The sequence below is a fragment of the Silene latifolia genome, chromosome 2, assembly GCF_048544455.1.
Source record: "Silene latifolia isolate original U9 population chromosome 2, ASM4854445v1, whole genome shotgun sequence".
In the NCBI taxonomy this organism is placed as follows: domain Eukaryota; kingdom Viridiplantae; phylum Streptophyta; class Magnoliopsida; order Caryophyllales; family Caryophyllaceae; genus Silene; species Silene latifolia.
This window is the reverse complement of record NC_133527.1, coordinates 182,995,949-183,023,854: the sequence shown is the minus strand read 5'-3', so window position 1 is coordinate 183,023,854 and position 27,906 is coordinate 182,995,949. Positions and strand designations below refer to the sequence as shown.

General features: G+C 37.3%; 3 protein-coding genes and 1 non-coding gene across 4 annotated transcripts; 1 reads left to right on the top strand and 3 right to left on the bottom strand.

The window, feature by feature from the left end:
- Nucleotides 1–908: 908 nt before the first annotated feature.
- TRNAG-GCC (transfer RNA glycine (anticodon GCC)) lies at nt 909–979 on the bottom strand. Its single transcript has one exon. It is a non-coding gene; the product is annotated as a tRNA-Gly (tRNA).
- A 1,294-nt stretch (nt 980–2,273) lies between these two features.
- On the top strand, nt 2,274–4,861 carry LOC141643617 (glutaredoxin-C3). The gene is made up of 4 exons (XM_074452833.1): nt 2,274–2,688; nt 4,070–4,143; nt 4,239–4,337; nt 4,509–4,861. The coding sequence occupies exons 1-4, from the start codon at nt 2,528–2,530 to the stop codon at nt 4,562–4,564; spliced, it is 390 nt and encodes a 129-aa protein (XP_074308934.1). The 5' UTR covers nt 2,274–2,527; the 3' UTR covers nt 4,565–4,861.
- Nucleotides 4,862–5,151: 290 nt separating this feature from the next.
- Nucleotides 5,152–9,539, bottom strand: LOC141643615 (putative methyltransferase PMT24). The gene is made up of 8 exons (XM_074452830.1): nt 8,061–9,539; nt 7,727–7,876; nt 6,946–7,216; nt 6,712–6,822; nt 6,399–6,573; nt 6,045–6,317; nt 5,752–5,946; nt 5,152–5,672 (listed from the first exon to the last, which is right to left on the bottom strand). The coding sequence occupies exons 1-8, from the start codon at nt 9,357–9,359 to the stop codon at nt 5,465–5,467; spliced, it is 2,682 nt and encodes an 893-aa protein (XP_074308931.1). The 5' UTR covers nt 9,360–9,539; the 3' UTR covers nt 5,152–5,464.
- A 678-nt stretch (nt 9,540–10,217) lies between these two features.
- LOC141643616 (uncharacterized) lies at nt 10,218–19,536 on the bottom strand. Its single transcript, XM_074452831.1, has 13 exons — nt 19,246–19,536; nt 18,953–19,111; nt 17,509–17,760; nt 17,308–17,427; nt 16,904–16,984; nt 15,470–15,565; nt 15,189–15,284; nt 14,678–14,731; nt 14,389–14,592; nt 12,886–13,011; nt 12,151–12,216; nt 11,210–11,512; nt 10,218–11,031 (listed from the first exon to the last, which is right to left on the bottom strand). The coding sequence occupies exons 1-13, from the start codon at nt 19,306–19,308 to the stop codon at nt 10,558–10,560; spliced, it is 2,094 nt and encodes a 697-aa protein (XP_074308932.1). The 5' UTR covers nt 19,309–19,536; the 3' UTR covers nt 10,218–10,557.
- Nucleotides 19,537–27,906: the final 8,370 nt, after the last annotated feature.

Below are 27,906 nucleotides of genomic sequence, written 5' to 3'. Positions count from 1 at the left end.
CTTCTTATTTATACCCCAAATTAAACCCCCATCATAATAAAATCTATAATCCACCATTTAAAATTTGAAAACTCATAAAACCGTTTTACAGGAAACTAACGGGTCGTAGTTTTTATTGATGGCTGGGAAAGAGGAGGCTAGTAAAGAGGTAGACCGACAAGCCATGAAGATATCAGAAAATGAAGAAATAGAAGAGAAACTACCGGTGTCCACTCAGCTTCACCTCTCATCGACATCGAAATCGCTAGAAAAAAACGTTATATTACGGAGAATACGGCATCGGAAATGCGTGAACAAGGTTAAGAATACCTTCACCTCGCTCTTGAGCTTGAATGATGGGTCGTCATCGAACGGAAAGGCGTCATTTAATTTGGATCAAAGTTTGGTTGACCTTGGAGATGTATTTTCTTGTCCCTAGATAGACTAGTCTTGTTCATTTTTTGGTTCTTGCTAATTTGTGTATTGTAAAATTTTAGTTTGTATTTTGTACTTGTAAAATCATTACCTATTCTAATTCTAATTATTACATTTTTTTTTTTTTTTAAATCAGTATTACGCCGCCATTTGTTCCAAGCATGTGTTACCTTTACTTGAAATATTAATCGGAATAAAAAATGTAAACAAATAAATGGACCTATCAAATCATTAAAATTGTTTTTTGCAATTTTTACTAGTGACGGAGTAGATAGTGTTTTTGCCTTTTGGTGGCGGTATCAAGATTTGTTATTTAACCGAGCATGCATCAAAATAGTAACTATGTTCTTCTGTAACATCTAAATCAAACTCTTCTGATTGCTTAAAAAATTAGTCGATTGCAGCAAAATCTGAATTAGAAATGTAATCATCAAGGTTTAACAAGCTGCTGTCAAAAAAAAAAAAAAAAAAAAAAGGTTTAACTAGCCAAAAAATGCAACAGCCGGGAATCGAACCCGGGTCTGTACCGTGGCAGGGTACTATTCTACCACTAGACCACTGGTGCTATTATTGCTTACTCATTGACTCACGTTTATATTAATAGTATGAAACTATGAATAGTTTTTTATACTCTCAATTTCAATTAATAATAAGATAACTCTGCATTCACATTTTACCATTTCTAATAATTTTATTTTGAAAAAAAAATGTTAAGGAAATGAATAAGTATCAAAGGAGAGTTCTCGTGCCATCAATTGGACATTTGAGAGAGTTTCAATGATATTTACAAAATTAGCAAAATCGATAACAAATACATATGTACGATTCGGAAATTTGTGAGAGATAGAACCGTCATTTCAAGAGAGTTTAAGAGACGATTACTCGAATGATCTAACCCATAAGGCTAACTTATGACTATGAATTGAGTCGGACTTTGTTAAACTCAAAATGACTCTTTTAAATCTACTGGATTTCAAAATTACTCAATGCATATGAACACTTTCACAAATGACCCTAATGTGAAGGTGAATTAACTAGGAGTACTACTTTAAAAGCATGCTTACCATTTCTAAATCATAATTTAGGATACATTGTCAAACATTCCGTTATAATTTATACATAAGTAATTATGCAAAAAAAAAAAAAAAAAGACAATCCCATTTTAGTCAAATCAGTTAACAAAATCGCTCTTATTTATGGACCTGAAAATAACTCGAACAAAAAATGTTCTATGGCAAAAATGACTTGGAGTAGTAAGAACATCCGCAAAGGAGAGAAATAACCTCCCCTTTTGCCTTCTCTTTCCTCAAATGAGTAACCTCATTGTTGCACCAATCTCGCCATTATTTAGGGCTCTACTGTTTTTAGGGAAGGCCCCAACAAAAAAGTAAGACAATTTGTACTCCCTCCATTTTTTAATATATGACGTTTTACATTTACGAGGTAAGCCTTTGACTTTAATATTTAGAAAAATATATTTGTTCAAAAATTATAAAAATATTACCATTAAATTCCTTACGAAAAGCTCTTTCATATGAGTATACATATCATATTATTTAGTCTTATATTTTAAGAGATATTGAAGAGAGAAGTGAGTGTCTCGAAATGTGAGAAAGTCATATATAAAAAAACAGAGGGAGTATTACTTTTGGGGAAGTTACCAAATTTTTGTATGTGAATTGGAGAACCCATTGTTGCATAGATGTGGTTATGAAATGAGAAGGGTAAATGGAAAAGTTAGTAAAAAATAAAGTAGACGAATAAGAAAAGGAAAAAGAAAATATAAGGTCTGGCCTTTGCAGATGTTCTAATTACCTATTGTATAATAACAACAATAATAAAAGATAAATTTGAAATGTATAGTCCATGAACTGATCTCTTATCCAACAAATAACCCGTTTACCATACGAAATTACCAAAGGAAATCAATTTAAACCCGGCCCAATTAGGTGATTAACCCGTTTACCACCCCAGGTCACGAAGGGGGTGAACCAGTCTTCAGTCCAACAGAAACGAGAAGTGTCATTGTGTTGACACTGAGGAGAGGAAAGGAGAGAAGGAAGAAAAGAAAGCAAAAGCGGAATTTGAGAAAGTGAAAATTTCAGGAAAAAGTATGAATTTGTGTAAAATGAAGTTAATTCCAATTATATTAATGGCGATTATAATGGTGATCGATCTTAATTACTCAGCAATGGCGGAGAATTCACCTTCGGCGTTCGTCAACAATGTCATCTACTCCAATCGCATCGCCGTCTTCTCCAAATCATACTGCCCGTATTTTTCTCTCTCTTCTATTGTTTTATTCAAACCCTAATTTTTAATTCTATCAATTGCTCGTTATTTCCGTGTTAATTTGCTGAATTGTTTGAATTTCAGTTGTAATTGCCTGATTAAGGTCATAGAACGTGATTTGATCTTGTATTATGGGGTGAATTAGCAAAGAGATGGAACCCTTGATTTGAAGTCCTCCAAATTGATGGATTAATGACATGGATTAGTTAAGTAGTAGTAATTCTCTCGTAATTTTATGGAGCGAAGCTGATATGAGTGTTGATTATTGGTTTTAGGATGAAAACTCGCTTTCGCTTATTTTTCGTTTTCAAATTACAGTTTATAGTTACCCAATTGAGCTCATAAAATGATATTTAATCCTGTATTATGGGGTAAATTGGCAAATTGATGGAAGTATAGAACCCTAGTTTTGGAGTTGATTAGAAAGTTGAAATAGTAGTGATTTTGTTGTCCCTAAATTGGTTGATTAATGATATGAATTAGTCAAGTTTAGAATTCTCTTATTATTTCTGGAGCAAAGCTGATGAGTATCGATAGTTGGCTTTAGGATGAAAACTCACTTGCGTTGATTGGGATGGGGCTCAATTCATATGGTGGTAGCCGTGATAGGTTCATTTTGACATAAATCAATGCCTGATTGACCTGATTAGTATGGTGATTGCTTCGGGATACCAATCAATAACCAATTGATTGTCGGATGAAATTTTACTTTGGCTTATGATGGGACTCAACGCTTAAAACGGTTGCTGAGATGGGTTTGCTTTGGCGAGGCTAAGCACATGTCTAGCATGTTGTTGTCTTGCATACATGCTCCTTAGGGTGATCTACAATCCCATGTTATTGTGCTATATGTACTTGCAGGATTTTTTTATTGGGTGATTCACGCTGGTTTTACAGTGTGTGCTTTGAAGTTTTCCAATGGAGCTAAAGACTCATTATTCTTTGACCTGGGTTATGATGGAATAAAGTAAAATGACTCATTAAATTAAATCCGTTTTTTTTTTTAATGTGAAGTACGGAGTAGCTCTTATTCGATGTAGTTCTTGGCATAATTTTCACTTTGGATCTCGCCAGTTTTGAGAGCCCTAGAGGCATTAGGATCAGGACTATGTTATTTTGATTATATTTGGGGAGGGATTGTTTTTTAAGCTTCACTGTAGGCTAAAGCAATAGGTGCTTTTATGGGTATGCCGATTATGTTTATACAACTGATCTGGCAATTGTTTGCATTCAAGGACTTCTATCCTATTTGTGAGGACTTCTTGCTTTCTGTGTTGCTCTTTGATTTAATAATATTTACTTTTCCTATAGAAAAAAGAATAGAATTAAGAAGATTGACATTTGATAATTTACCTATGACTAGATACTCTTTACGTGCCAAGCGTGTTTTCAAGGATTTTCATGAGAAGCCATTTGTCGTGGAGCTGGACCTTCGAGGTAGGTTCTGAAACAATGTTTGTTTGAGCTGTATGATGGCTGGCGATTTTTTTTTGTAGCGATTTTAACTGTTCCTGTTTTAAACTATGTCTCAGATGATGGCTCGGATATTCAAAATGTTCTTCTTGAACTTGTTGGCCGCCGCACAGTCCCACAAGTTTTTGTGAATGGCAAACATATAGGAGGTTCTGATGGTAGGTCAATTCTTCTATCTGAGGACTGAGATGTTCTGCTCTCCTCAGTAGCATGATATTCATGCTGGATGTTCCGTGTCTTTCTTTTTTTTTTTTTTTTTTTTTTTTTTTTTTTTTTTTTTATCCTTTTTTAGTGTGCATTCCTCATCAGTTTTCTCTTGGTCATCTCAGATCTCCAGAGTGCTGTTACAAGTGGACAATTGCAGAAGTATCTCGCAAGTAGCTAATTGTGCTCGAGGAGTTTAGGACAATCTTATTCTAGTTTTGCCAAAGGACTAATGTTTGACCATTGAGCTTATGTCCATGGGCTGCTTAAAACTCGTAAGTACCATGTGTGGAATTAAAGGATTATATCTCAAACAATGTCATCTGACTCATGTCGCTAAACTTGTTTGTGCCATTGTTCCCTTGATCCACAAAGAGAAAGATCACTGATGTAATTTTACTGCATACATTGTAAATTAAACCGTTTCTGTATTAAAGAATAATTTTGGATCAAATTCTATATTTTGTCTCTGTGCAAATTTTTTTTTGCCTTGTTTTTGGGTACTTGAAGCTATACTTAAGCCAACATCAAATGCGATAGGGTTCCTATCCACAATTTGATGGAAGATAGCATTGGACACAAACTGTCACCTTCTTAAATTTTTGTATGGTTTCAAGATTGAGAAGATAGTAATACTATGGCAGTAGATAAATTACTACTGGATGGGCGTTTTCCTGCATCTGGTCATCAGTCGCAGCTGTTCTGCTAAGAAACATCATAACAGGGTCATTTATCTGGCCACTTTCATCTGGAGCAGAACCAATCAGCTTTCCTAACATTTGGGTAATCCTTGAAATCAAGTGTATATATTCAAAAAAAATTTATGAACCTTTGGACACGGTACAATTCAATTGAATAGCTATGCTAATTCCATTGCTGGAGCTCATCGTCTACTGACTCTACTCACTAGTCCTGTGACTCCTGTGATATAGTGACAGCTGAGTTGCTTTATAGTATGCTATATCGTGCTCTGCATCATCTCCTGCAATATGACAAGGACAAATGTCGAATTGTCCAAGTGGCAGTTTCTTACCTGTTGAGCCAAACCTGGGACAGAATGCAATGCAGTTCAGAATCAGGATTATGCGTAGAGTACTGGTCGCCAGTCAGATTTTGTTGCACTCAGTATCCCTTCTTGGTCTTTGGAGAATGTCAAATGCACCTCCCAATGCAGTGACTTTAACAAGTTCTCAACTTCTCCAATTGCGCTGGACTCATCACGAACGATCAATTTTCCTCCAGGTCTAACTATTCTGTCTATTTCTGCCATCACAGGAGCAAGTTTGCACCTGCTTTAAAGCAGTGTAGGGATGAACCACCTGAATTATAAAAGAAAAGTATGCAGTTATTGCTATTCAATGGCTTTACCTTTCTCTCAGCTTCGAGAAAAGATGATCAGCATGCAGAAGATCGTAGGTCCGAGGATATGTGCTAAAAGATTCACACCAATCGTGGTAGATCCCGAAGAGGCCTCGCTCATAGATGATGGGAAGTGTGTCTGGTGAATTCACGTTGACAACATTGAGGACCCAGATCTTGAGGTCTCTCAGAGCGGCTGCAAATCTGAAGGTGTGTGCTAGTTAGTATCTCTATCTTATTTCCTTGTTACTTGTTAGCATGCATTTAAATTTTAGTCCATAAATCGACAAAGTGATTGTTACCCGCCATAAACAGCTCTCATGTCCATAACATTCCTCACGTCTGACCAACTGATGCCAAGTCCATTGAGATACGACTTGTTCACCACAGTTTGCCAGTGTTCGTAGTCTTTTCCAAAATCATCCGGAGCTGGTTTTCCATAGATTCCCATCTGAGTTTTGTTCAACCAATATGGAGGCGTCTGCAACCTCCTAGGCCACCTCAAGGGCCATTTGCTTCCCCTTGCTGCCTCTTCAGTTGGCACCCGATGCATGCATGCTTGAAGTGGCACATACCTAAGAGAAAACATCATCAAGGATATGACTTTATTTCCCCATTGTTAAGGTAGAAGGGATCGTAATTGGTAAGACGTGTACCATGCAGCATTCGGATCATCATCACTTTTACACATTGGAGGATTATTCTCCTGCCTCTTGTTATAGCAGTCATTGTTGATCGGTTTGCGGAATATGGCTGCTCCAATCTTATTTATAGCATCTTTCTCCTTTTTATCGAGCTTCCAACACATTGATGCAGTGAGCTTGGACATTGCTGAGTAGCAAAACTACATTGTCAATTTCCTACATCTGTCTGACGGTAAAAACTATTTGATGGTTTAAAAAAAACCTTTTGATGTTATATTGTTGATGCACAATTTCTTAGTAAACATTTGAAGTTCAGAGACTATACCTTCCCATATCTCCACATCCTCTTCAAGCTTTTGGTACACTGGTGTAGCTGACCAGACAAAAAATCCCCCAGGTCGTAGCACACGGTTCAGTTCCAAAAGGAGGCGACCACCTTCAGATACATTCCAAACAACTCAATACCTTGTCCTCTTTCAATAATGTGTCTGTTTTAAGAGTGTACGATGTAGAAGGGTAGGGGTGGACTAGAGCAATTAATAGAACCAAGAGTACAGACCTTCTTCATGCCAAGGAACCCTACAACGGGCACAATGAACAGCGTCAAACACTCCACTTGGGAATGGGAGTCTTTGAGTACCCATCACAGCCGATATAGCAGGTATGCCCCTTTCAAGGGCAAACTGGACTTGAGCCTCGTGTTCGTCTTTAGGAGCAAATGACATTGTAAGCACATCTTTGTCAAATAGATAACCTCCAAAGCTTGCAACACCACATCCAACATCCAGTACTACCCTTGTATGCTTGCCCCATTTTATTCCTGGGACAATCTGTAGTAACAAAAAAAAAAAAAAAGCAGCAGTCAGCTGTATGTATGCCTGTACTGTCTGTATTTCACAGAGCGGTTGTGGGTGAATTTTTCATATTTGACTTATTTAGTCAATGTATAGTTAACACGCAAAATGGCTCACTAAAGTGACCGTGCTTCTTTCTACTGTGAAGTACCAGTCCTTTGATGCATTTCTCGACACATTTTTCATCTTGGGTCTTTCTGAAACAGCCTCTTGGTGTTGCTAACGCAAGGGTAAGATTGCGTACATGCCCCACCCCCACCCTGAAACTTGCGCTAGCCATTGAGGCCTTGGGGTAATGTTATTGTTGTTGATACTTAAGAAGCAAAATATTGTTATTGACACATCGTGCAAGAAGCAGCAGTTGCCGCGCCATTAGCTGTGCTGATTTTTATCTGTCTTGGCCTCTTGGGATTGAAGAATTATAAATTTTACTTTCCCTTCCTGAGATTATTCTTTGTAGTACAAACATGGAAATGGAATATGTACCTTTTCAATGAACTCAATGTAATGCAGCGCACCATGTATAAATTGAGTTCCACCTCCTGGAAAAGTCAAGAACTCCCCTGAAACTTTCACCCAGTTCTGGTGACCTTTCACCTTTGCTAGCTCCGGATGCGGTACATTGTGAAACCAAATCTGCCAAATCATCATGAATTGTCAGTGAGTAGTGAAGTAGACAGACACGAAATGGCAGCTGATGTAAGGCCAACTTATTGTTTGCTAATCTGAATGTTTGTCTGTAAAGTTTCTAGTGAACAAAAATGTGAAATTTGCATCCTGTTAATTTTATGCAATAGCAATTATTGATAATGTGATCTACCTTGTCCCTGCTTTGCGGCCATGGGACGCGTTTCTTGTACCCTTGAGGAACTGAAACAAGGCAAGTTGGGGGATCCTCTGGGCAGTGCCTTTCGCGATGCTCATAATGTTTGGTTGTTCGCAATCCTTTGATTGCTTTCTCATTATCCAAACAAGGTATATAGTCAGGACCAGCTGTCACGTTACATAGCTTCCAGCTATAACCATAGAGACTCTTCTCATCTTTCTCCTCGACTTTGTCCTTCCGCCTTTCTTTCTCATTTTGGGACTGGGCTGCCTGAGTCACCCATGAGCTTTTCGATTCATTGGACTCCTTTGGGATTCCGGAGTTAAGGAGTACATTTGAGTCACTTGCTTTATCTTCTCTTACCTGAGTAGTAATAGTATCTGTTTCCTGCTGACGATCAACTACCTTGCTTGTTCCTTCTTTTTGTTGCTGCGTCACCGTTGAATCTTGCTGATTATTATCATCTTTCTCTACTGTTATGTTTGTTTCTTCATTGACATCCTGCTTAAGTGGGTCTTTCTTGGTTTCGTCACTGAAAGTGATTGGTTTATCCGTCTGTGGTAGCTGTTGGTCCTCTGCAGCCTGTTGCTTGTTTTTCTGCTGTTCTTCAGCAATCTGTTGGTTTTCATCTCGTTGTTGTTGGTTATCATCCTTCTGCTCACTGCTTTGCTCATTAGCATTTTGCTGACTTTGTTCGTCTCCTTTGCCCTCTTCAGCATGATCTTCCTGCTGAGGCTTGATTTCTTCCTGATCATTTTCCGGGTCTTTCCTTAGATTATCAATCTCCTGAATATTCTGCTGTTGGGTAAGTGTACTCTCTTCCGAGACCTGTACGTGTTGCGCATTTTGCCTTTCATGCTCTTCATTAGACTCTTCCCGACCCATGCCATGAGCATTTTCATCAATCCGAGGTACTTTTCCATCACTGTCTTCCCTTTTGCCTTCATTCTCAGCCTGCTGATAGGAAGCCCCAATGTTGGTTTCCTGAGAGGAGTCCTTATCAATCCCCTGACTTGAACTTTCATCATCGTTGGGTTTCCGAGAATCATCTATTCTAGTGGCATCCTCAGGAAGATCTCCATGATTGTCTTCAAAAGTCCCGGAATCAGACTTTTCAATTGTTTTAACAGACGCTGTGGTACGATTGGTGGCCTCAGGAGTCACAAGACTGTCGGAGGTAAGCATCCATACACCCAGGGCACAAAGAGCTATGAACATCACGGTTGTGATGGTTGACACATATGAAGTCGAAGAAGACGGTCTCCTGCCACTTCTCACCCTTCCTAGAGCCATTAAAAGAAGGATTTGTAGTAGTGGTGGCGTGGCAGCGGTGTGTTTTGGAGACTGGAGGATATGTGTTATGGTTCAATGAAGGTTTGATTGATGCAGGATTACAGGTTCAGGTGAAATGTCTCTCTTAGATCCAAGAGACTAGGAATTTGTTACAAACATTCCTGACTTCAAGCTAACTGTGGGGCCCTCAATAGTCTTACTTCAAATATAAAGAACACGTTCTTAATTCTCCTAGACAAATACTCCTATTTGGTTATATTTTTGTCAGAATAAACAGGATGACGGAGGGTTCGTGTTGGACCTAAAAATATCGACTAGGTGTGTTTTATCTTCAAGTCTTTCTATATTCGATGATTTTCTTTCTCGTCTATTTTCCTCCTCGTTTACTAACAAAACAAGAGATTTTGTCGTCCATTCCCTTTCCTCGCATTCACACCAAGTCACTAACCCGTCTAGCCAAACAAGCCTTTCCAATACATGTATATGCAAATTTTGAATAACGAAAATTGTATTGAAGATTACCGTGGCCAACAACTACATTATAGAAGAGTGGCGTGTTTTTACGATGGACTGAAGCTGATACTTGCACATCTAGCAGCACAATGCTTACCAAGTTAGATTGTATATCAGGCTCTCAGCTATAGACAAGATTTTTTTTTTTTTTTTAAAAAGAAAAGAAAAAAAGATTGAACTGTAGCTCACCATCATTTAAATTACCACCTCTGAACCCATGTTCAAACAGTTAAACAAAGAATCCGTGTTCCGAACAGAAACTATACTAAAGATCCAAGCCCCCGACTTTGAACATGACTAGTAGCATAGTACGTAGTAATTACCAACTAGTACTGTAAATCTCTAGTAAAACGGTCTTGTAATAAATTAGCATGAGCTGAGTTAAAAGTAAAAGGGGTCAGTAAAATTTGTAAGCGGAAACTAGTGATATAAAATGGTTTACAAAATAAAAGATCTAAGACTGTTTTCACTTTTAATTTAACATGGCAAATATACTTGCACTTCCAATTGACCTTAAGCTCAACTCCAGGAGAGGAAATTTTCGAGCATTGCCCTCCTCGGGCAACCTGGAAAATTCTACCAGCCCATGCCGAAATGTATGCTCTTCTACTACCTTGGGCTTGATGGTCCTGAAATAGTGTTGTCGGACTTGTTACCCGTGTTTCAAAATCAGGCCTTTTGTTCATCACCTGGGAGCACGCGGTTTTCCACTCATAGAGTTTAAATGTTGGGTCACAAAAATGACTCCCATCACAATTATGAGGCAACCCACTAATGTGCTAAAGAAGAGGGCTCCTGGTTGCCTTGATTGAACAAAGCCATACACGCCATTCTCGGTAACCACAATTAAATCGTTTAATCCATCGCTGGAGAAATCAGCTGAAATCAAAGCATGTGTTGGTGGCGCAGGAAGTTCTATTGTTGTCATAACGCTTCCACCAGGAGAAATGACCAAGGCTTCTTGATCTCCCGAGATAAGGATCATTTGTTGGTTATTGTGTTCGTGTACGCTCAGGGAAAATGGCTTCAATGTCGGCACCACCATACCCGATTCCATCATCCCAGATGGCGATGGAAGATTAGACCATGTCGCTCCTGTCAAGATCTGCCATTGCCAAACTGCCTCATGACCATGGTCACCAGGTGAGTAGGATGTCACCTGAAAAATTGAAATCAGAACTCCAAGTAACACAAATGACGCAGCCAACAAACATGTGGCATGTAAGCGTCCAGCTTTCCAAATGAATGTCGGAATACTTGATTGTAGTCTTTCAAAAAGGGCAACAGCGGTAAAAACTAAGACAGCCCATAAAGAATTTGAAGCGAGAAAAGTTTACCTCTCCTCTGTTTGTTAAGAAGATAATATCCCCATGGCTTCCCTTCCAATGTTGATTGCCATCATCTTTAGGGATGAGTATTGGTGTGGCAACCTCTAAGGAGCTAAAATCTTGAGTCCTACCAAAGCCTCGAGATAGTTCACCGTGTTGAAAGAAATTGAGTGGAGAATAATGATGGCAAATAGAAGCATTGAAGAGTTGCTCTCGCACAGGAACTCCAGAGGTTGCTACTGCCCAGCAAGGTCGAAGTACTTCCATAGATCCACTTACAACAGTTTGCTCAAAACCGTTTCCACCCACCACCTGCAGCAATTAAAATCATGCATAGATATTCCAGCACTGAAACATTAACCCAGAGACTCAAATGCTCCCGCCAATGGCGACGTAAAGCCGTAAAGGGGGTCAGATATATGGAGGACCTTTGATGGGCTGTTTCAGGGGGACCTTTGATGAAGATTACGTTGAGAATTGCCTTCAATAATTGCCGAGAGTATATCGCAATAAAAAGAAGCGCAACAAATTTAGTGACCCCTTGTTTACTTTATTCCATCACATCCTAGAATTGATGCAGCAAAATTATACTCCACAAGTTAATGGATCTCTTTCAAAGAAAATTCACCAAACCTTGGAGAGATCTCCCCTTTATATCACTAACATTAGTCATTACCATGTTAAGTTTTCAAATCATCAATCCAACCATAGATGAAATAAAACTACTATTCACGCACGATAATATCCACGTAACACAGTTTTCCGAGCATAAGAAGTTCACTCGTCTTTTAAAACCATTTTATGAATATTCCAGATTATGACTCCTAGATTTAAAAAATGTTGTTTTTCTGTGTAAACTGTCACACGTGACTTCCCCACACCAAGAATTAGAAAAACACATGTTAGCCTGCATCAAATGCACAAATGAGTATCAGGGGAAAATCACATACCTGTACATGATCTAGCACACCATCCCCATTGATATCAGCATGAAGTCCACCTTCTTGAAGATGAAGCTGAATGCGTTATGAATTTGTCAGAAATCAAAAAAAATTATTAAACCAAATGCAGAAAAATGGCATGTCATACATGATTAAGTGTATATAATCCCTTCCCTGGCCATGGAGCATCAAAAGAGTGAGGTGAAAGTTAATTGAAGACTCTTACGTTTGCTTGGTTGAGTGAAAAAAATTAAGGATATTCAAAGTAACCAACGGTCCAACACTATCAAACAACAGGTGACTAGAAGTCAGACCCCAAGTTCCCAACCCACATACCTTTGGGGAAAACAAATAGCACAAAATGTCCAAACTTAGAGAAAGAACCCTATCTCACAACATTCTTTGTCTCCAAGCTAATAAAAAATAAGACTATCTCACAATATTCTTCACGGTCGACCATGCTATTTATTTAACTGTCACTCAAATACTTATTTGCTTGTCTTCACAATTAAGAACATTAAGATGATCTACCTTCAGGGATTAAGCACAAAAAGTTCCCAAGGTATAGAAACGTGAAAAAACATCATTAATGCTTCTTGTATTGTGTGGGTATAAGCATTTGAGGGCTTGGGGATCCTATAAGCTATAACTTTAAATGGACATTACTAAGGCCCCAGGGAAAATCTCAGAATATGTAGAAGCACATATAATCAAAGCCGAAGCAGAAGAACGGATGTTCCAAACCTTGCAAATTGTGCGGCCAGTAGCCAAATGAACAGCTTCAATGCCTTCTTTTTCATGCGCCACGACAACATTAGGAACCCACCAGAGTTTTGTGTGATTTGTTATTGTGGGTACATATGGCGTTATCTGCGCATAATCATCAAGTTTTTTTAACAAGAGATAATCTTAATTAAGGGACACAAAGGCACCATGGGGCCGATGGGGTGACACCCACATAAAAATGAAGTTGAAGGCTAAACAGATAAAAGACATTTGGACAATGATGAGAGATGAAAATAGACACACCCAACCTAATTGATTAATTCTTTTACCCTTTCTATGACAATACATATACACTATCACCTCATCTCATCTCTACCTGGCCTCGCAATAAGTAATTACCATCTACCTAGTATAAAAGCTAGGTTCTTTCTAGCCTTCACATTGGTTGCTTAAAATCAGGGTAAACAATTGCATTTTCTATAGGTGGACCCTACCACAAACTTGCATTGATTTATTTAATTTTCTCTCAATACAATTTTTTCTTTGTTGACAGATTAAAGTATCTTTTAAGAAAAAATATAAAACGTAAGAGAAGCTTGAAGACTAAAAAACGTACATAGAGGCTAAAAAAAATGAAATGCTAATCTACACTTTATTATATTAAAATGTAGGTTATGTGAAATGTCGCGGGTTCAGCATATGTACAATATCTTAATTAATATCTAATGTACGTAATTTATATTTCAAATTTAAAATGTTATATATGACTTGACAGAAAATGTAATCATTTTTTGTATACTTTTAGTTAAAGTTAATGTTTTAAACATCATAATGTGCAAATTTACATGGGTTTAGATTATCATAATAACATAGAAATTAATTCATTTATCAAGTCATTAAAAATACGACTCTCTATTCAACTCTCTATAACTATATCCGTCTGTCTAAAATTTTGATAGTATAATCGTGCATTTTTTGCACGGGACTAAAACTAGTAGGTGAGTAAAGCTGTCACCGTTGACCATCCTTAAAAAAATTTATACAGCTTCTGACTCCAAAAGAAGTGTTCTATCCAATAACCATACCCATGTCTGGGAGTTGAGTATCCAACATAGGTAAATGAGGTAACAAAGAGTCTTACCAACATATAATTATTAAACAATCCTCCGCCGATTGCCACTCAGACATCACCAAGCAAAAAGAGATCTTTCAAAGTAGAAGAAAGACATTGTTTGTCACCGATCATCATAGATGATCATAAGCATGTAGTTTATGAGGAAAATCCCTTTTCGGTTAAATCACGAGAAGGTACTGCATGCAACATTGGCATGTAACACAGGCCAGTCGTATGTACCAGTGTTTGCGCGCGCACGAGCACAAACTGTTTACATGACTGTCGGGTTAAACAAAACAAAGGCATCTTGCACATAAAGTGTTGAACTGTTACAACATATCCTTAGTGCAAAAAGGCTTTCAAGTGCAAGGTCATAATACTGAATCAGAAAATCCACAATTTTGTACCTTCTTTGGTTTTGCCGACCCAGCATAATTTGTAGCTTTTCCAATAAACTTAGAGATCTTATTTGTGGAATCTTTTCCTGGAGGATGATGTTCTTCAGGCTTGTTGAAAGGGTGGTGAGTATTTTTTCCAGAAGTTTTCTTCAATGTTTTTCTCTTGTGACGTCTAAAATGTGCGAGCTGAAAAGAAGTGTCTTCACGCCTATCCTGTTGATAAAAACCAGGTCCTTGTCACAATCTGCAAACAATAGAGATCAATCTAACACCACAGCAAGAGGAGAATACAACTTACCCAATGATGAGGCATTACTCCAAGGATGGACTCTCTAAACTCCCTGCACTCAAACTGAAGGATAACATTTTTTCAGTGAACTTATTACACTTTAGTTTATGCCAGTGAAAAACAATATCCAAGCATACAACTTGACATTTGGATGCTCTCAACGTAGATAAAAATGCACATTATGTTAGATGATCTCCATGATGTAAGGCTATTAGGCTAATAGCCAGAAACCAGCAATGTGCTTTATGAGAACATTATTGACCAGTGACAACAGGTGTTTGACAGAGGTACTTGGTAGAAAGGTGTGTATGCACAGTGATAGATGAACTCTGCAATTTTAAATTAATTGCAATTATCATTTTCATACATGGGCCACTCAGTATTGCAAAGAGGCGAATACCAATCGTCATGACCTTTTTGACAAAGTGGAAAACAAATAAAAATGGTCTAAACTTTGAATAATTCAATAAGTGAGGGCTTGAGGCTAGGAAAATTGAAATAAGAAAATGTATGAGCTTACCTCTCCAGGATGACGACTGTTCAAGGAATGAACATCAAGCTTGTAATTATGCTGTGGCATCGACATGGATGCGTCTGATGACTGGGCTTCAATTTTCTTCACACACAAAAAAATATAGTCAAATGCAGAAGACAATATGAGGCCCGAAGGCATAAGAGCGTTCATCTCTGTACAAAATAGATTGCACTTGAACAAAATTCAACTGCATCCATGCAGTAGTTAGAACATCAAATGTGTGCAATTGAGGGAGAACACAGACATATATCCTTCATTAGGCATACCTCGTTCTTTCTACTCCATCTGAGCTGGCCACTTTTACCCGCAAAAGCATAGAACGCAAAATGTCGTAAATCAACTACTTCAGCATTCTCCACAGGCTGAGAGAACAAATAGTAACATCAGAAAAGGTGGAATTATTGCCTAAAGAAATTGACGATGGACGCTGAAACAATTAGTTCATCTACATCAAAAGTACACATTTTATTTCAAGTATATAGCAGAGAAGGGAAGGGTAACTTCATCCCACAAAGTAGATCATTTGTACCAAAAATGTTATAGCGTCAACAAAGAAAGGTGATATAAAGAAGAATAGGGGTGGAAAAACCATTTTATTAGGTTTTAGGTTTTAGCAAGCACAGACTGCACATTTTTTCTTTAGGTGAGGAGAGGCGATTGTTAAGTATGACAAATATAAGAAAAAAATATATATTTAGTGACATGGCTGAAGAGAACAGGTAATGCCCAGCTGACATTTTTAACAGCAGAGAACTATGTGCATCTCAAAGTCATTCAAGTAACTATATGGCAATTGGTAATCCTCTTTGTAAAGCAACATAGGCAGATATGCTACTGTATGCTTCACCAACATCAGGAAACAAAAGGTTTGGTGCCGAAAGGATAGGCTGAATCAACAATGTTTGTAAGACAGCATGATTTAAATTAATACGATAGAATCTCTAAAAAAATCTGTCTACCTCATCTATGCAATGGAATCAAATAATTATCGTGCTTTTTGGCATTGGATACAAATATACGATGGTCTAGACTAAAATGGCTAGTTATACTATTGTGTATCATGTTTCATGGAGTCAACCCTCTATTATTAAGCGAAAGTAGTGTAAGGCTGAACCCCATAACCCTCTTGGAGCAGCTACTGTGGAAGAAATAATGCATAACACCTTCCCATACCCCTCTTGGAGGGGTTATTGTGGAAGAAACTACCTAGACCTGGCCGCCTGGGTTACCAAATTAGCTAAAACACCAAGCTAACAGTGAATTTGTATTGTGTATTCATATCATGGCACTTGATAATATGTATTGAATATATTCATACTAGGTCTTTGTATCAGGCGTTCTATGAATTAGACAATCAATCTACATCATCACAAGTACCTTTTGAGTGATATTAGTCTTCTAGGTCTTGGAAAGGGCTATCAAAGATACAAGCCAAGAATCCAGTTCATTATGTAAACATAAAAACGAAATAAAAACTGAAAAATGGAACTGCTATAAATGTAAATTGCTAAAGACTAACAGGCTCAATTTCACAAGCTAATAAGCTGGCGTATGGAAATACAACATTCATCTGAAGAAATTAAGTTTCAACACTAGCTTATTCTGCTACCATAACGAGGCGTTCATCCCGGGTAATTCAAGAACCAAATATGAAACACAACTCTCATCAATCTAGCGTTTCATCCTTACACTATTCATACCTCAGTTTCAGCTGCACTTCTCCTATGCTCTTCAGCATTCTTCTTTTCTGTAGCCAACTCTTCAAAAGGATCTAAAAAAATCTACAGCCAGTTTAAAACCAACGATTAATATCAATCCAGCAACAAACGAACTTGTCTGAGAAGAACACCCAGAGAAAATTTTCATAGAATATCAATCAGAAGAAAGAAGCCGAACAACAAAAGACTCAAAAGTACAATTATTCTTCTCCGAATCACAAATACAATCAAAGCAGCCTAAAACTGGAGGTATGTTTCCTTCAACAACAACAAAAAAAAAAATGAAACTGGAGGGATGATGACAAGGACTTGGATGCCTAGATGAATAAGTAACGTTGTTGCTTAGAAAATAAATGTTATAAAATAGTGAACAGAGTTGTGCATACATGCGGCTGCACCTCCATCCTTCCTCCAACAATTACCAATCCAGCATCTCCATGCTTAATGGTATAGTTGCTTATCGAGATAGCAACCTCCCTGTGATGAGCGTTATGAGGAAAATCTTCCTGCAGATCATCCAATAAGATATTAGCACAGCTCAGAACCAGTAACCGAAAGAAAATTTTAAGGGTGCATAATCTTCATACCTGTAAATTCGATTCCCACAACTTTTTGAGGTTGTGGTCGAAACACATCACGGACCATCCAGATGTGACAACCACCAACACTTGTTTCTGTGGTTGACCCGGCTTGTAAAACCTATCAATAACACCTGTTGCCATAGCAACGGCACGTCTCCCAGATGAAATGCGGACTTTGTCAGGCAACAAGGACACTTCAGCAAGAACGCGTGCCTCGCTAAATCCCTCATCAACACGTCTAACATGAGGCTCTAATACCTAGAAATAGACAGTCATTGGTAACGCTCACAAACTAGAACGCATCTAAAAACAAGAAAGGCAGGCAACATGAGGCTCTAATATATGGCTTTCTATGTTGCCAAGCCATATATCTCAAATCGAGAAACATGTGGAGCTTTGAAGCAGACCATCTGAATAAAGTAATAGAAATCTATATTTTGGAACCACCGACAGACAAAGGAAGGAAAGAAGGCAGCAAACACCCCTCTTTTTAAACATAAGACATTAATAAAACGACTTTTCTCGTATAAATAAAAACAACATTTTGTTCCGGAAGCTTATATGTCTCGTATGATTTTAAAAGCCCCCAAAAAAACATGACTTAATCTATGGCAAGTCCCATCAAACCTCCAGATAAACCTTCAGCATTTCTGTCTAAAATAGACCCAATTATCCCCTCAATATTATTATGCACAGTTTTCTTTATTCGTCCTAAACCTTGTTGATAAAAAAGACCCTCTATTTACAAAAAGATATTTCGTAGCCTCATTATTAGAAACTGCGTCAACCTTCTTTCTTTCTCGCAATATGTGTCTCAATCAAGGGTTCTGCCATTCATTTCATTGCAGTTCATTCATGGGATACTGATAGCTCCAATCACTAGACGTAGCCTTTAATGAGATAGTGTCGTGCTCTGTATATTAGGGCAGCCCTATAAAAACCACTAAATTCGAGTTTCAAAAGCTCATCATAAAGACAAACTCGTAAACTAGCAATGTGGTTAGTTACCATTCGTTGTCTCATACAACTAGACATTATCACGCAATATTAATTGGCAAAGCTTCAAAAAACCAATAATTCTGAGTTTCAAAAGCTTATCACTAAGAAAAACTTGTAAACTCGCAATCTGATTCGTTACTGTGAGTTGTCTCTTACAATTAGACGCAACATTATCTGGCAAAGCTCGAAAAAACCAATAATTCTAAATTACAAAAGCTCATCACTAAGACAGGCACGTAAACTCCCAATGTGATTAGTAAATATTGATTGCCTCACACAAATAAACACTATCACACAAAACTAACTAGCAAAGCTTCGAAATTTACGACAATTACGACCTAACCGCATAAATATCATTCCAAATCAACAAAAACAACAAATGTATAGCAACGAAATACAGCAAAAGTACAACAAATATCGCCTAATAAATCAAATTAATAAAAAAAAATACCTGAATTTTGGCATCGTGAGTGGCAACAAGAACTTCCATCTTTCCATCGCCATTAAGATCGGCGACAAGAGGCGGAGGAAGACGATCACCTTCATATTTGATCGGATAATCATCCAATAGATGAAACCACGCCTCTCTAAACGAAAAATCGCCTTCGTGCTAATCAAACAAATTAAACATTCAATTAAACAACAATTAACATAACAAATCAATCGATTGATTGAATTAAGCAGAGGTAAAATTAGGAGGAAAAGCTAGGGTTTAGAGAGGTTTAAGAGAAATTGGGGGAAAACCTGGAGAGAGAAGAAAATGGCGAAAGCGGCGAGCATGAGAATCGCCAAATCCCGTTTTCTCATCGTGTGAGAATTGAGATTATTGATTCCGTTGCTGTGTTTTTTTTTGTTTTGGTTGTCGGAATTGTGATTGACCTGGTGGACTGATCACCTTGATCGAGTGTTACTCGGAATTGTGATTAAGATTTTTTGGTCACAAATTCTCATTTGTCACACAAAATATCGTCATAAGGTTGTGACAATTCAAATAAAATTCACGTGTTTGTGAGTTGTGATTGTGATTTTTTAGGTGCTCGGATTTTTGTCTTTATCTACCCATGTGAGTTATACTTGACCCGTTCCAAACTTTTGACTGATATACCCGTCACAAGGGAGACTTTACTGATGGGGAGTAGACTTTATGAACTCGATCTCAACCTTATTGCATACAATAACATCTCATTTTTAAAGATGTTATTTAACATTTTTTTTTTTGTTTTTCAAGTACTCCGTATTATTTAACATTTATATTCTTTTTCTTAAAATTACCAAATACTTCCTCCATTCAACTCCAAACTACCATATTGGTTTTTGCATACTATTCACAAATGAATCTTCAATTGCAATTTTCTCTCAATATATAAGTGAAAATATATTCTTGTGGGATCTTATTTGATTCGTCTTTACGAGTACATTAAAAATATGTAACTTTTATAATTTTTGCATATACGTAGCTAATGATATTTACCGCGCAAAACATGCGTTGGCAAACGTGAAAAGTGTACTATGGTAGTTTGGAGTTGAATGGAGGAAGTATGTTATTTAGGGAAGAAAAAAATGTCAATATTAACTTACTTTTATTTTACAGAGAACTTCCTAAATTTTGTATTTTTTTTTTCTTACACTAACTAATTTCTTACATTTTCCTCAAAGCCTAAACTACGTAATACTTTGTCCCTAATTTCATTTTCCTCTAAATTGAGTTATCCTTTCATTTACTCCTAAAAATGTTATATTACATAATTTAATTTCTTTATTTTGATTCTCTAAAACTTCTTATTAAAGGTATACGCCGTTTTTTATCCCCAAAGACGTTCTTAATACTCATATTGGTCCGATCTTGGACCAAAATGGACCTAAAATTAGTTTTTTTTTATTACGATTTCGTATAAAATAATTATATTTTAGTTCCGCGAAATAAACTGCATTTGAATAATTAGATGACTCTTTTTATGAAAATCATTGACAATACTAATTTATAATGTCTTTTGAAGATAAAGTATTAGCTTGATTCATAATATTTTAATGACAAGTCTTTAAAAACATGAAATTTGGTTCATTCGGTCCAGACCTAAATTATCCGGTCTTGGACTGGATCGGACCGAAGACCGAAACTTAAAAATGAGGATCGGGAACCGGACCAAAATATTTTGGTCTGGGTTTGGTCAAGACCAAATGGTCTGGTCTGGCCTATTTTTCCGGTCCGGACCTAAGTTTACTCACTCCTACATCTTATTGACATATAAGGCAATTTTCCATGGATGCTTAAATTAACTTAATACATAAACGCTTTATATTAAAATAAATAAAGGGTTTTTCTACATGGTGACCCTGAACTTTTCCAAATCACACATGGTAACCCTGTAAAATAGAAAAAGTTTTTGGTAACCCTGAACTCCCTTAATTGTAATTACCGTGAGCATTAACTTTAATTCCGTCAAAATTAGGCGTTAAGTGGCCAACGTGGACAATGACATGGCAAGTTTGGGCTGAGGTGGATCTTATTTGCTTGACTTTTTGTTGACTTACCATTTCCCTCCAATTTCCTCACATTTTCCCTCCTAATCCCCCTTTATTTATTAGCTTTCTCCCTTATTTCTACACTTACCCTTCATTTCTTCTTCTTCTTCCTGCTTCTTCCTTTTTCCTGCTTCTTCCTTATTTCTGCTTCTTTCTTCTTCCTGCTTCCTTATTTATTACCTAATTTATGTCTTCCTCAAATTGGAAAAACGAGCCAATAGAAGGGATGGAGTTTGTTAACCAACCTTGCAATCAATGTCGGAAAAATGCGGTCATCAAAATCTCTGGGTCTGCGAAAAACCCTAGAAAAGCATATTTTACCTGTGAACATTGCAATATATTTGTTAGTTGGTTAACTAACAATCATGTGATTTTTAACAAAGGAGGATATTTGAAGAACAATTTCGAGGATGATGATGTTTCAAGTGGTATTGTTCAAGGGAGAAATGAAGATATTCAACACTTGAAGAACGATTTAGTCAAATTAGCAAATGCAATGATGTTTTATGTTAAGTTGATTGCTTTTATGTTTATGGTTCTTGTAATAGCTTTCATCATTAAATTGTAATTTTCTGGGCTACACTTCTAAACTTGTAATTTTCTGGGTTGCAAATGTAAGGAATGCAAATTTGGGAATGAAAGAAAGATTTGTTGCACTTCTAATTTTCTGATTCATGACAAAAAAAAAGATTACAACTTATAGTTCAAGTGCAAATTGACATAGTCTTGGGAGTTTAGTCTAAACCTAGCACCAAAAGGGAGAGTAATTGTATTACAAGGTCATAAATGACCATACATAACAGCAAAACAAGTCATTTTGATCATTAAATCACAACTTCTTCAAAAAAATTAGCCTCCCTTTTTTTCTGCAAATCGTATCCATCTTCATTTTGATATTGATGGCAACTTCCTTTTCCTCTCTCTCTTCTGTGGTCCTTCAGTAGTTGAAGCCTGGCTACCCATTATTAATGCCTCCAAATGGTTCAAAGAAGTGGCATTGATCCTTGATGATGATGTCTGACCTTGATTGTTAGGTGTAGGATTGATGTAGTAGAAGCTTGGGTACCCATTATTAATGCCTCCAACTGATTCAATGAAGTGGCATTGGGATTGTTTGATGCCTGACCTTGCCTTGAAGTTTTTGATGATGATGCTTGACCTTGCCTTGAAGTCTTTGTGACTTTGTGACTGACCTTGCCTTGAAGTTGGCTTTTTTCCTTTGCAGTGTAGCCCCCTTTACAAGTTTTGGAGTTGTGTCCCATGCATCCACACTTTCTACAGGTGATGACTATGGATCTTTTCCCTTTTCTCTGCTCACCTGGCTCCCTTCTCCTGTTTCTTGATGGTCTACCAATGGCCCTTTTAAGTGGTGGGGGTTCTAATGTAAGCACATCAAAGGTTGGCCATTGAGCTGAGTCTGCAATTGGGTGGATATTCATGGCATATGCTTCTCTGTACTTCCTCACACTGAACCAGTCACTAACATAATCAGCAGGCTCCTTACCAGCTTGTAGTATAGCCCTAATAGCATGCTTACAAGGGATTCCACTGATTTGCCAGCCTCCACAAACACAGGTACGAAGGTTCAGATTGACTGGCAGATATGAACCACCATCACGCACTTCAAACTCACCATTTCCAGATGAAAATGCAGTACAAAATATTGAATTCTTCATCGACTTTAAGCTTTGTTGATAATGTTAGGACATATCCCATCATCCGGCCAAGTATCACCTTTGCTTGCTCTAGATGCATTCCTAACCATTGACATTCTTCTAATACATATCGAATATGTAATACCTATCGAATATATAATAACATTCTTCTAATACCATCCGAATATATAATAACCATCTCAAATGTTTAAGTTATACATATCTTACCTTCAAGAAGACTCAGAGCTGGATTGCATCTGTGGACTCCAAGAGTTGCATTAAAACTCTCTACAAAGTTGCTTGTGTTATCTTCACAAGAGAGCCTAGGGTCAAACATATATTTAGCCCATGCTTCTTTATCACCTAGATCCAAGAACCACCTTGCAGCACCCAAACCACCATGTTGAACTACACTTTCAAGAGCCTTCTTGAACATAATTTCACTGGTAGCATTTACCACTTTCCAAAACAGACCATGCATCGGTAACCCAGGGTGGTCTTGTTTAAAGTTCTTGCACAAGTGCCTGCAGCAAAACCTCCTGTATGCCTCAGGCCATACAGATTCTAAGGCTGGTTCAACACCCTGTCATCACAAGAACAGCCATGAGTAAGCAGACAAGAATGAATTTAAGAATTCAAAAATAAAGTGAAATTAATACACAAGTACTGACATACCTTTTGCCTATCTGAAATTATGGTCCAGTTATCCCTTCCAGAATCTTTCAGTATATGTTTGAGTTGCAAAAAGAAGTTGGATCAACTTTCTTTATTCTTAGAGTCAACAATGGCAACAGCAACAGGAAAAATCTCATTGTTTCCATCAATGCCAACTGCTGACAACAACACCCCTCCATAATTCCCTTTCAAGTGAGCACCATCTACTCCAATTAGACTCCTACAACCTCTGATTAACCCAGTAACTTGAGCATGAAATTCAATGAAGCATGACTTGAATTGAAGAACACCCTCCTCATTAACAGCTCCAGATGCCAATGCAACACTACCAGGATTGGTAAGCTTGATCATTGCACAATATTGACAAAGTAGTCTATATGAGTCATCATGCCCACCATTAATTTCTTTCAATGCAATATTTCATCTTGTATAAGGATGAGTTAGGCATTTGCAGTCCATACCTCTTCATCAACAAGTCATTGCATGAATGGGCAGTGATTGCAGGGTTAGCTCTTATGTCTTCCATTAATTTCTTTGCCACCCATTTACAATTTGCCATTGGATTGCTGTTTCTGACACCATCACACCCATGCTCAGGATCTTTTATTGTCTTGATTGCCCATGTTTGCCCATCATTCAGAACACTTGCATGTATTCTCCATCCACAGTTTGCAGTAGCACAATTTGCTGTATACCTATTACATTCAGCTTTCACCACAACCAAATTAAACCCTTCTTGGACACAGTAGTCTTTTAAAACATCCTTGAAATAGTCCTTGTCCATGAATATTTGCCAAGGTTTCAATCTAATTGCCCCAAACACTTTGTTTTCATATAACTCACCATTTTTAAACAGTTTTGCATTGTATCCTCCACCCTCCTCATCTAGCCATTCTTCTTCCTCATATGGGTTATAATCATCATCAATGAACTCCAAGGTGGATATTACAACATTGTCCTCTTTCTCAAGGTTAGACAAACCCTGCTCATCATCAATCTCATCATCAAGCTCATCCTCAGCAGATGGATTATAGGACCCATCACTATCTTCTGCATCAGAATCACAAATCACTACATTCCTCAAACCCCTTGACCTAGAACCCCGTGTCACTCTTGAATTACTCTCTTGAGTCTCAACAGGAGATGCCTTAGCATTAGGGATATCTACCCCTTTCCTCACAGTTGTTGTTCTAGAGATTTTAAACTTTGAAATCTTAGATGAAGAAGCTTCAACAGTTGGAGGTGGTTTAAACCTGGGAGATGTCCTCCTATTAGTAGTGGCTAGGGATGTCACAATAGGTGAAGCATGCTCATTGTGTTGAACAGATCTCACAATAGGTGAAATAGGTGAAGTGGGTTGACTGACTTGCCTTGTATTGAACCTAACGCTTCTTCTTGGTGAAGTAACAGCAGTAGCATTGGACAATGGAATACATAGCTCAACCTCTTCTATTGTTTGAATAGGTTCAACAAACACAACATTTTCTAATTTATCAGGTTCAGTAACAGGTTCAGGGACAGGTTTAGGAATAGGCTTCAACACACTTCTCTTACAAGGTATTTTTTTCCCTTGATGTCCCCTGTTTTTTCTTCTCTAAAGTTACCTCAACCTCATCAACATTGTCCTTTTTCCTATAAGACCTAACTTGTCTAGCCATAAGAAGAACATGACAAGGTTTTTCCTCACACCCAATCCATATATCAATTATTTTCTTCCCCTCTAACCTACTGAACATTTGCATAAGATCAGTGTCATCCCTTAACCACACTGATCTCATTTTATAGGAATATGTCAATGAAGGGTTTGTAGGCCATTCAAACTTTTCTGCTTCCACCTCATCGAACATGTCGTTATAAACATCAATAAGCAAGACCTTATCAGTATCTTCAACTAAAACCTCAACAAAATTAGCCCTAAAATGCATTTTCAAGACTATATTCTCCATACTGCATTCAAAATTCAACATTTACAAAGTTTAAGTTCAAAGAACATCATCAAAAACATAATCTGACCGAAAATAACAAATAATCTAAGATATGAATTTAAAAGATTGTAACTTTGCTAAATTAAAGCATAATTAAACACAAAAAAAACATCAAAACCCAAAATTTAAACCAAAAAAATAGGACAAACAACTTACCTTTAATCGCAGATGATGAAAGATGGAATCTTGGATTGAATGCTTCTTGATAATGATGGATGAATTACAATTTTTTTGATCGCAGAAACCCTAATTTTTTTTTTTGTCTGATGAATTGGGAATTCAAAATAAACAGAGTGAAAGTGTGGGGGAGGGGGAACTGAAGGGTTTGATCAGTTAAAAGGGTTTTTTTTTAAATAATATATTTCTTAGGTGTAATAGTCAAATAGCCTAATCATGATCCACCTCAGCCCAAACTTGCCATGTCATTGTCCACGTTGGCCACTTAACGCCTAATTTTGACGGAATTAAAGTTAATGGTCACGGTAATTACAATTAAGGGAGTTCAGGGTTACCAAAAACTTTTTCTATTTTACAGGGTTACCATGTGTGATTTGGAAAAGTTCAGGGTCACCATGTAGAAAAACCCATAAATAAACCTACTAAAATTAATTTTTGCATCAGAAAAAAATGGGAATCAAATATTCAACTTTATTTAAAAGACGATACCACACATATTCACGCCCAACTTTGATGAATGAGGACATGAGATAGAACTTAGGAAGTACTATATTGCCAAGTTGGGTCACATGTACTATATAGTAACTAGTAAATGCAAATAATCTTCATAAAATGTATTCCAACCTTAAATATTCACATTTTCGACGGGAAAGGGAAAACTAACTTCATAATTATAATGCAAGTACTGAAGGCAGTGGCGAAGTTGGGATTTGAGATTGAGGGGCGAAAGGATAATAAAATATGGTACACTCGAAAAACATTAAAAAAAAAATTAACCTTACACTTCGAAAATCTCAACCGCCAGGGGAGCGACCGCCCCTACTAGCCCTCTATCTCCACCAATGACCGAAGGGGTCTTAGCCTAATAGTTAAGATTGAGGTATCGTGATAATGAGCCACGAGTTCGAAAATAGGGATGGCAGTTGGTCGGGTACCCGACCCAGACCCTAAGGGTCGGACTCTAATGGGTCGGGTATGGGTCTCATTTTTTCAGACCCAATGGGTATGGTCCGGGTATGGGTCTTAAGAAAATATTTCGGGTCCGGGTCTAAGATATGAGACCCATACCCGACCCTTAGACCCTTTATTAAAAAAAAAAAGAAAAAAAAATCAAAATCACAACTTTTCTGAATTCATACTGGCAGACCGTAGAAACCAAAGCAACTAAAGTCTCTTTCTCTTCCCTCATTCCATAAAGTGATAAAAACTCAACCAAACTCTTCTAACAATACCACCACTCCACCACCGACACAAGAAAACCACCACCACAGCACTGATACGCGACTGGCAACCACCTCTCTAATAGGCGGCGACCGACAACCACCATTAACGGTAGCCAGCGACGGTAAGATGTAGACGACTATCAAGTACGATATTGATTTTAGGGTTCCGAGTTTGATTCTTTCACATGTATTTGGAGGTAAAATTAATTTAGGTCTTCTTTATCTTTCTTAATCTCTTTGATATGTATATTGGATTTGGTAGTCTACAATAGAGATTAATAAACTCATAATGTTAAAGTAGTATGATTTTTTTTTTTAATATTATAGACCCATAGTTGTTAATCCTGTTATTAAAGTGGCTGAAACTCGAACCCGAGGGTAGACCCAGACCCGACCCTTACCTATAGGGTTCGGGTATGGGTCCTCAAATTTTAGACCCTTACGAGTCCGGGTCGGGTACGAGTCCAGAGGAAAAATCTCGGGTCTGGGTCCGGGTCTGAGTGGACCCTATTCAAAACCCTCCCCTACATTGTATTGGATTTGTGCCTCATTTGACACCAAAAAAAAATTAGAATTTAACTTATTAACCCAACAGGTTAATCGTAATTCTAACTCATTTTGGAGCAAATTTCAATTATTTACAGGATTGGTCTTTTGGGTCCGACTTCAACACCTCATGTTAAAAACGGGTGAGTTTTGGATTGGGCAAATTATTAAAAGGGTTTTTCTAAAGGGCATATGTTAATAAGTTAATTATAGAAAGTTTGTTGAGAATAAATCATGAAAAATAGATGTACAAACTCACATTTACCATAATTAGTAAAATATTTTCAACAAATTTTCTCTAATTAACTTATTAACATGTGTCCTAAGAGTACATGTTAGAAAATCCGTAATTAAAAATATGTCTACTTCAAATATAATTTTCCATTAACACTCTCTCCTAATGTAATTTCCAATATCTTATCCATCTTAGTGCACATAAATCACACTATGTGATGTATTAGGGATGATTAATGTGGATTAATAATTAATTAGATTTAATGCCCGTGCGATGCACGGGCTATCTTGTAAAGTCTATTGTAATACAATTATTTCTTTTTACAATGTAATTAAATATTTCAACCACAAGATCGATAAAATGCTAATGCTTATCTAATAAATAAA

Bases quoted from the DNA above. Each gene is read 5' to 3' on its own strand.
- LOC141643616 (XM_074452831.1), bottom strand. From the start codon at position 19,308: ATGAGAAAACGGGATTTGGCGATTCTCATGCTCGCCGCTTTCGCCATT. The intron at 14,593-14,677 runs GTAAGTTGTATT...TTTTATCAACAG, and splicing joins GAGTAATGCCTCATCATTGG to GATAGGCGTGAAGACACTTC. The intron at 11,513-12,150 runs GTATGTGATTTT...TAATTGCTGCAG, and splicing joins GTGTGCTAGATCATGTACAG to GTGGTGGGTGGAAACGGTTT.
- LOC141643615 (XM_074452830.1), bottom strand. From the start codon at position 9,359: ATGGCTCTAGGAAGGGTGAGAAGTGGCAGGAGACCGTCTTCTTCGACT. The intron at 6,823-6,945 runs GTCTGTACTCTT...ATGTATCTGAAG, and splicing joins GGTTCCTTGGCATGAAGAAG to GTGGTCGCCTCCTTTTGGAA. The intron at 6,574-6,711 runs GTATAGTCTCTG...TTTGCTACTCAG, and splicing joins GGATGTGGAGATATGGGAAG to CAATGTCCAAGCTCACTGCA.
- LOC141643617 (XM_074452833.1), top strand. From the start codon at position 2,528: ATGAATTTGTGTAAAATGAAGTTAATTCCAATTATATTAATGGCGATT. The intron at 2,689-4,069 runs GTATTTTTCTCT...ACCTATGACTAG, and splicing joins TTCTCCAAATCATACTGCCC to ATACTCTTTACGTGCCAAGC. The intron at 4,144-4,238 runs GTAGGTTCTGAA...ACTATGTCTCAG, and splicing joins CGTGGAGCTGGACCTTCGAG to ATGATGGCTCGGATATTCAA.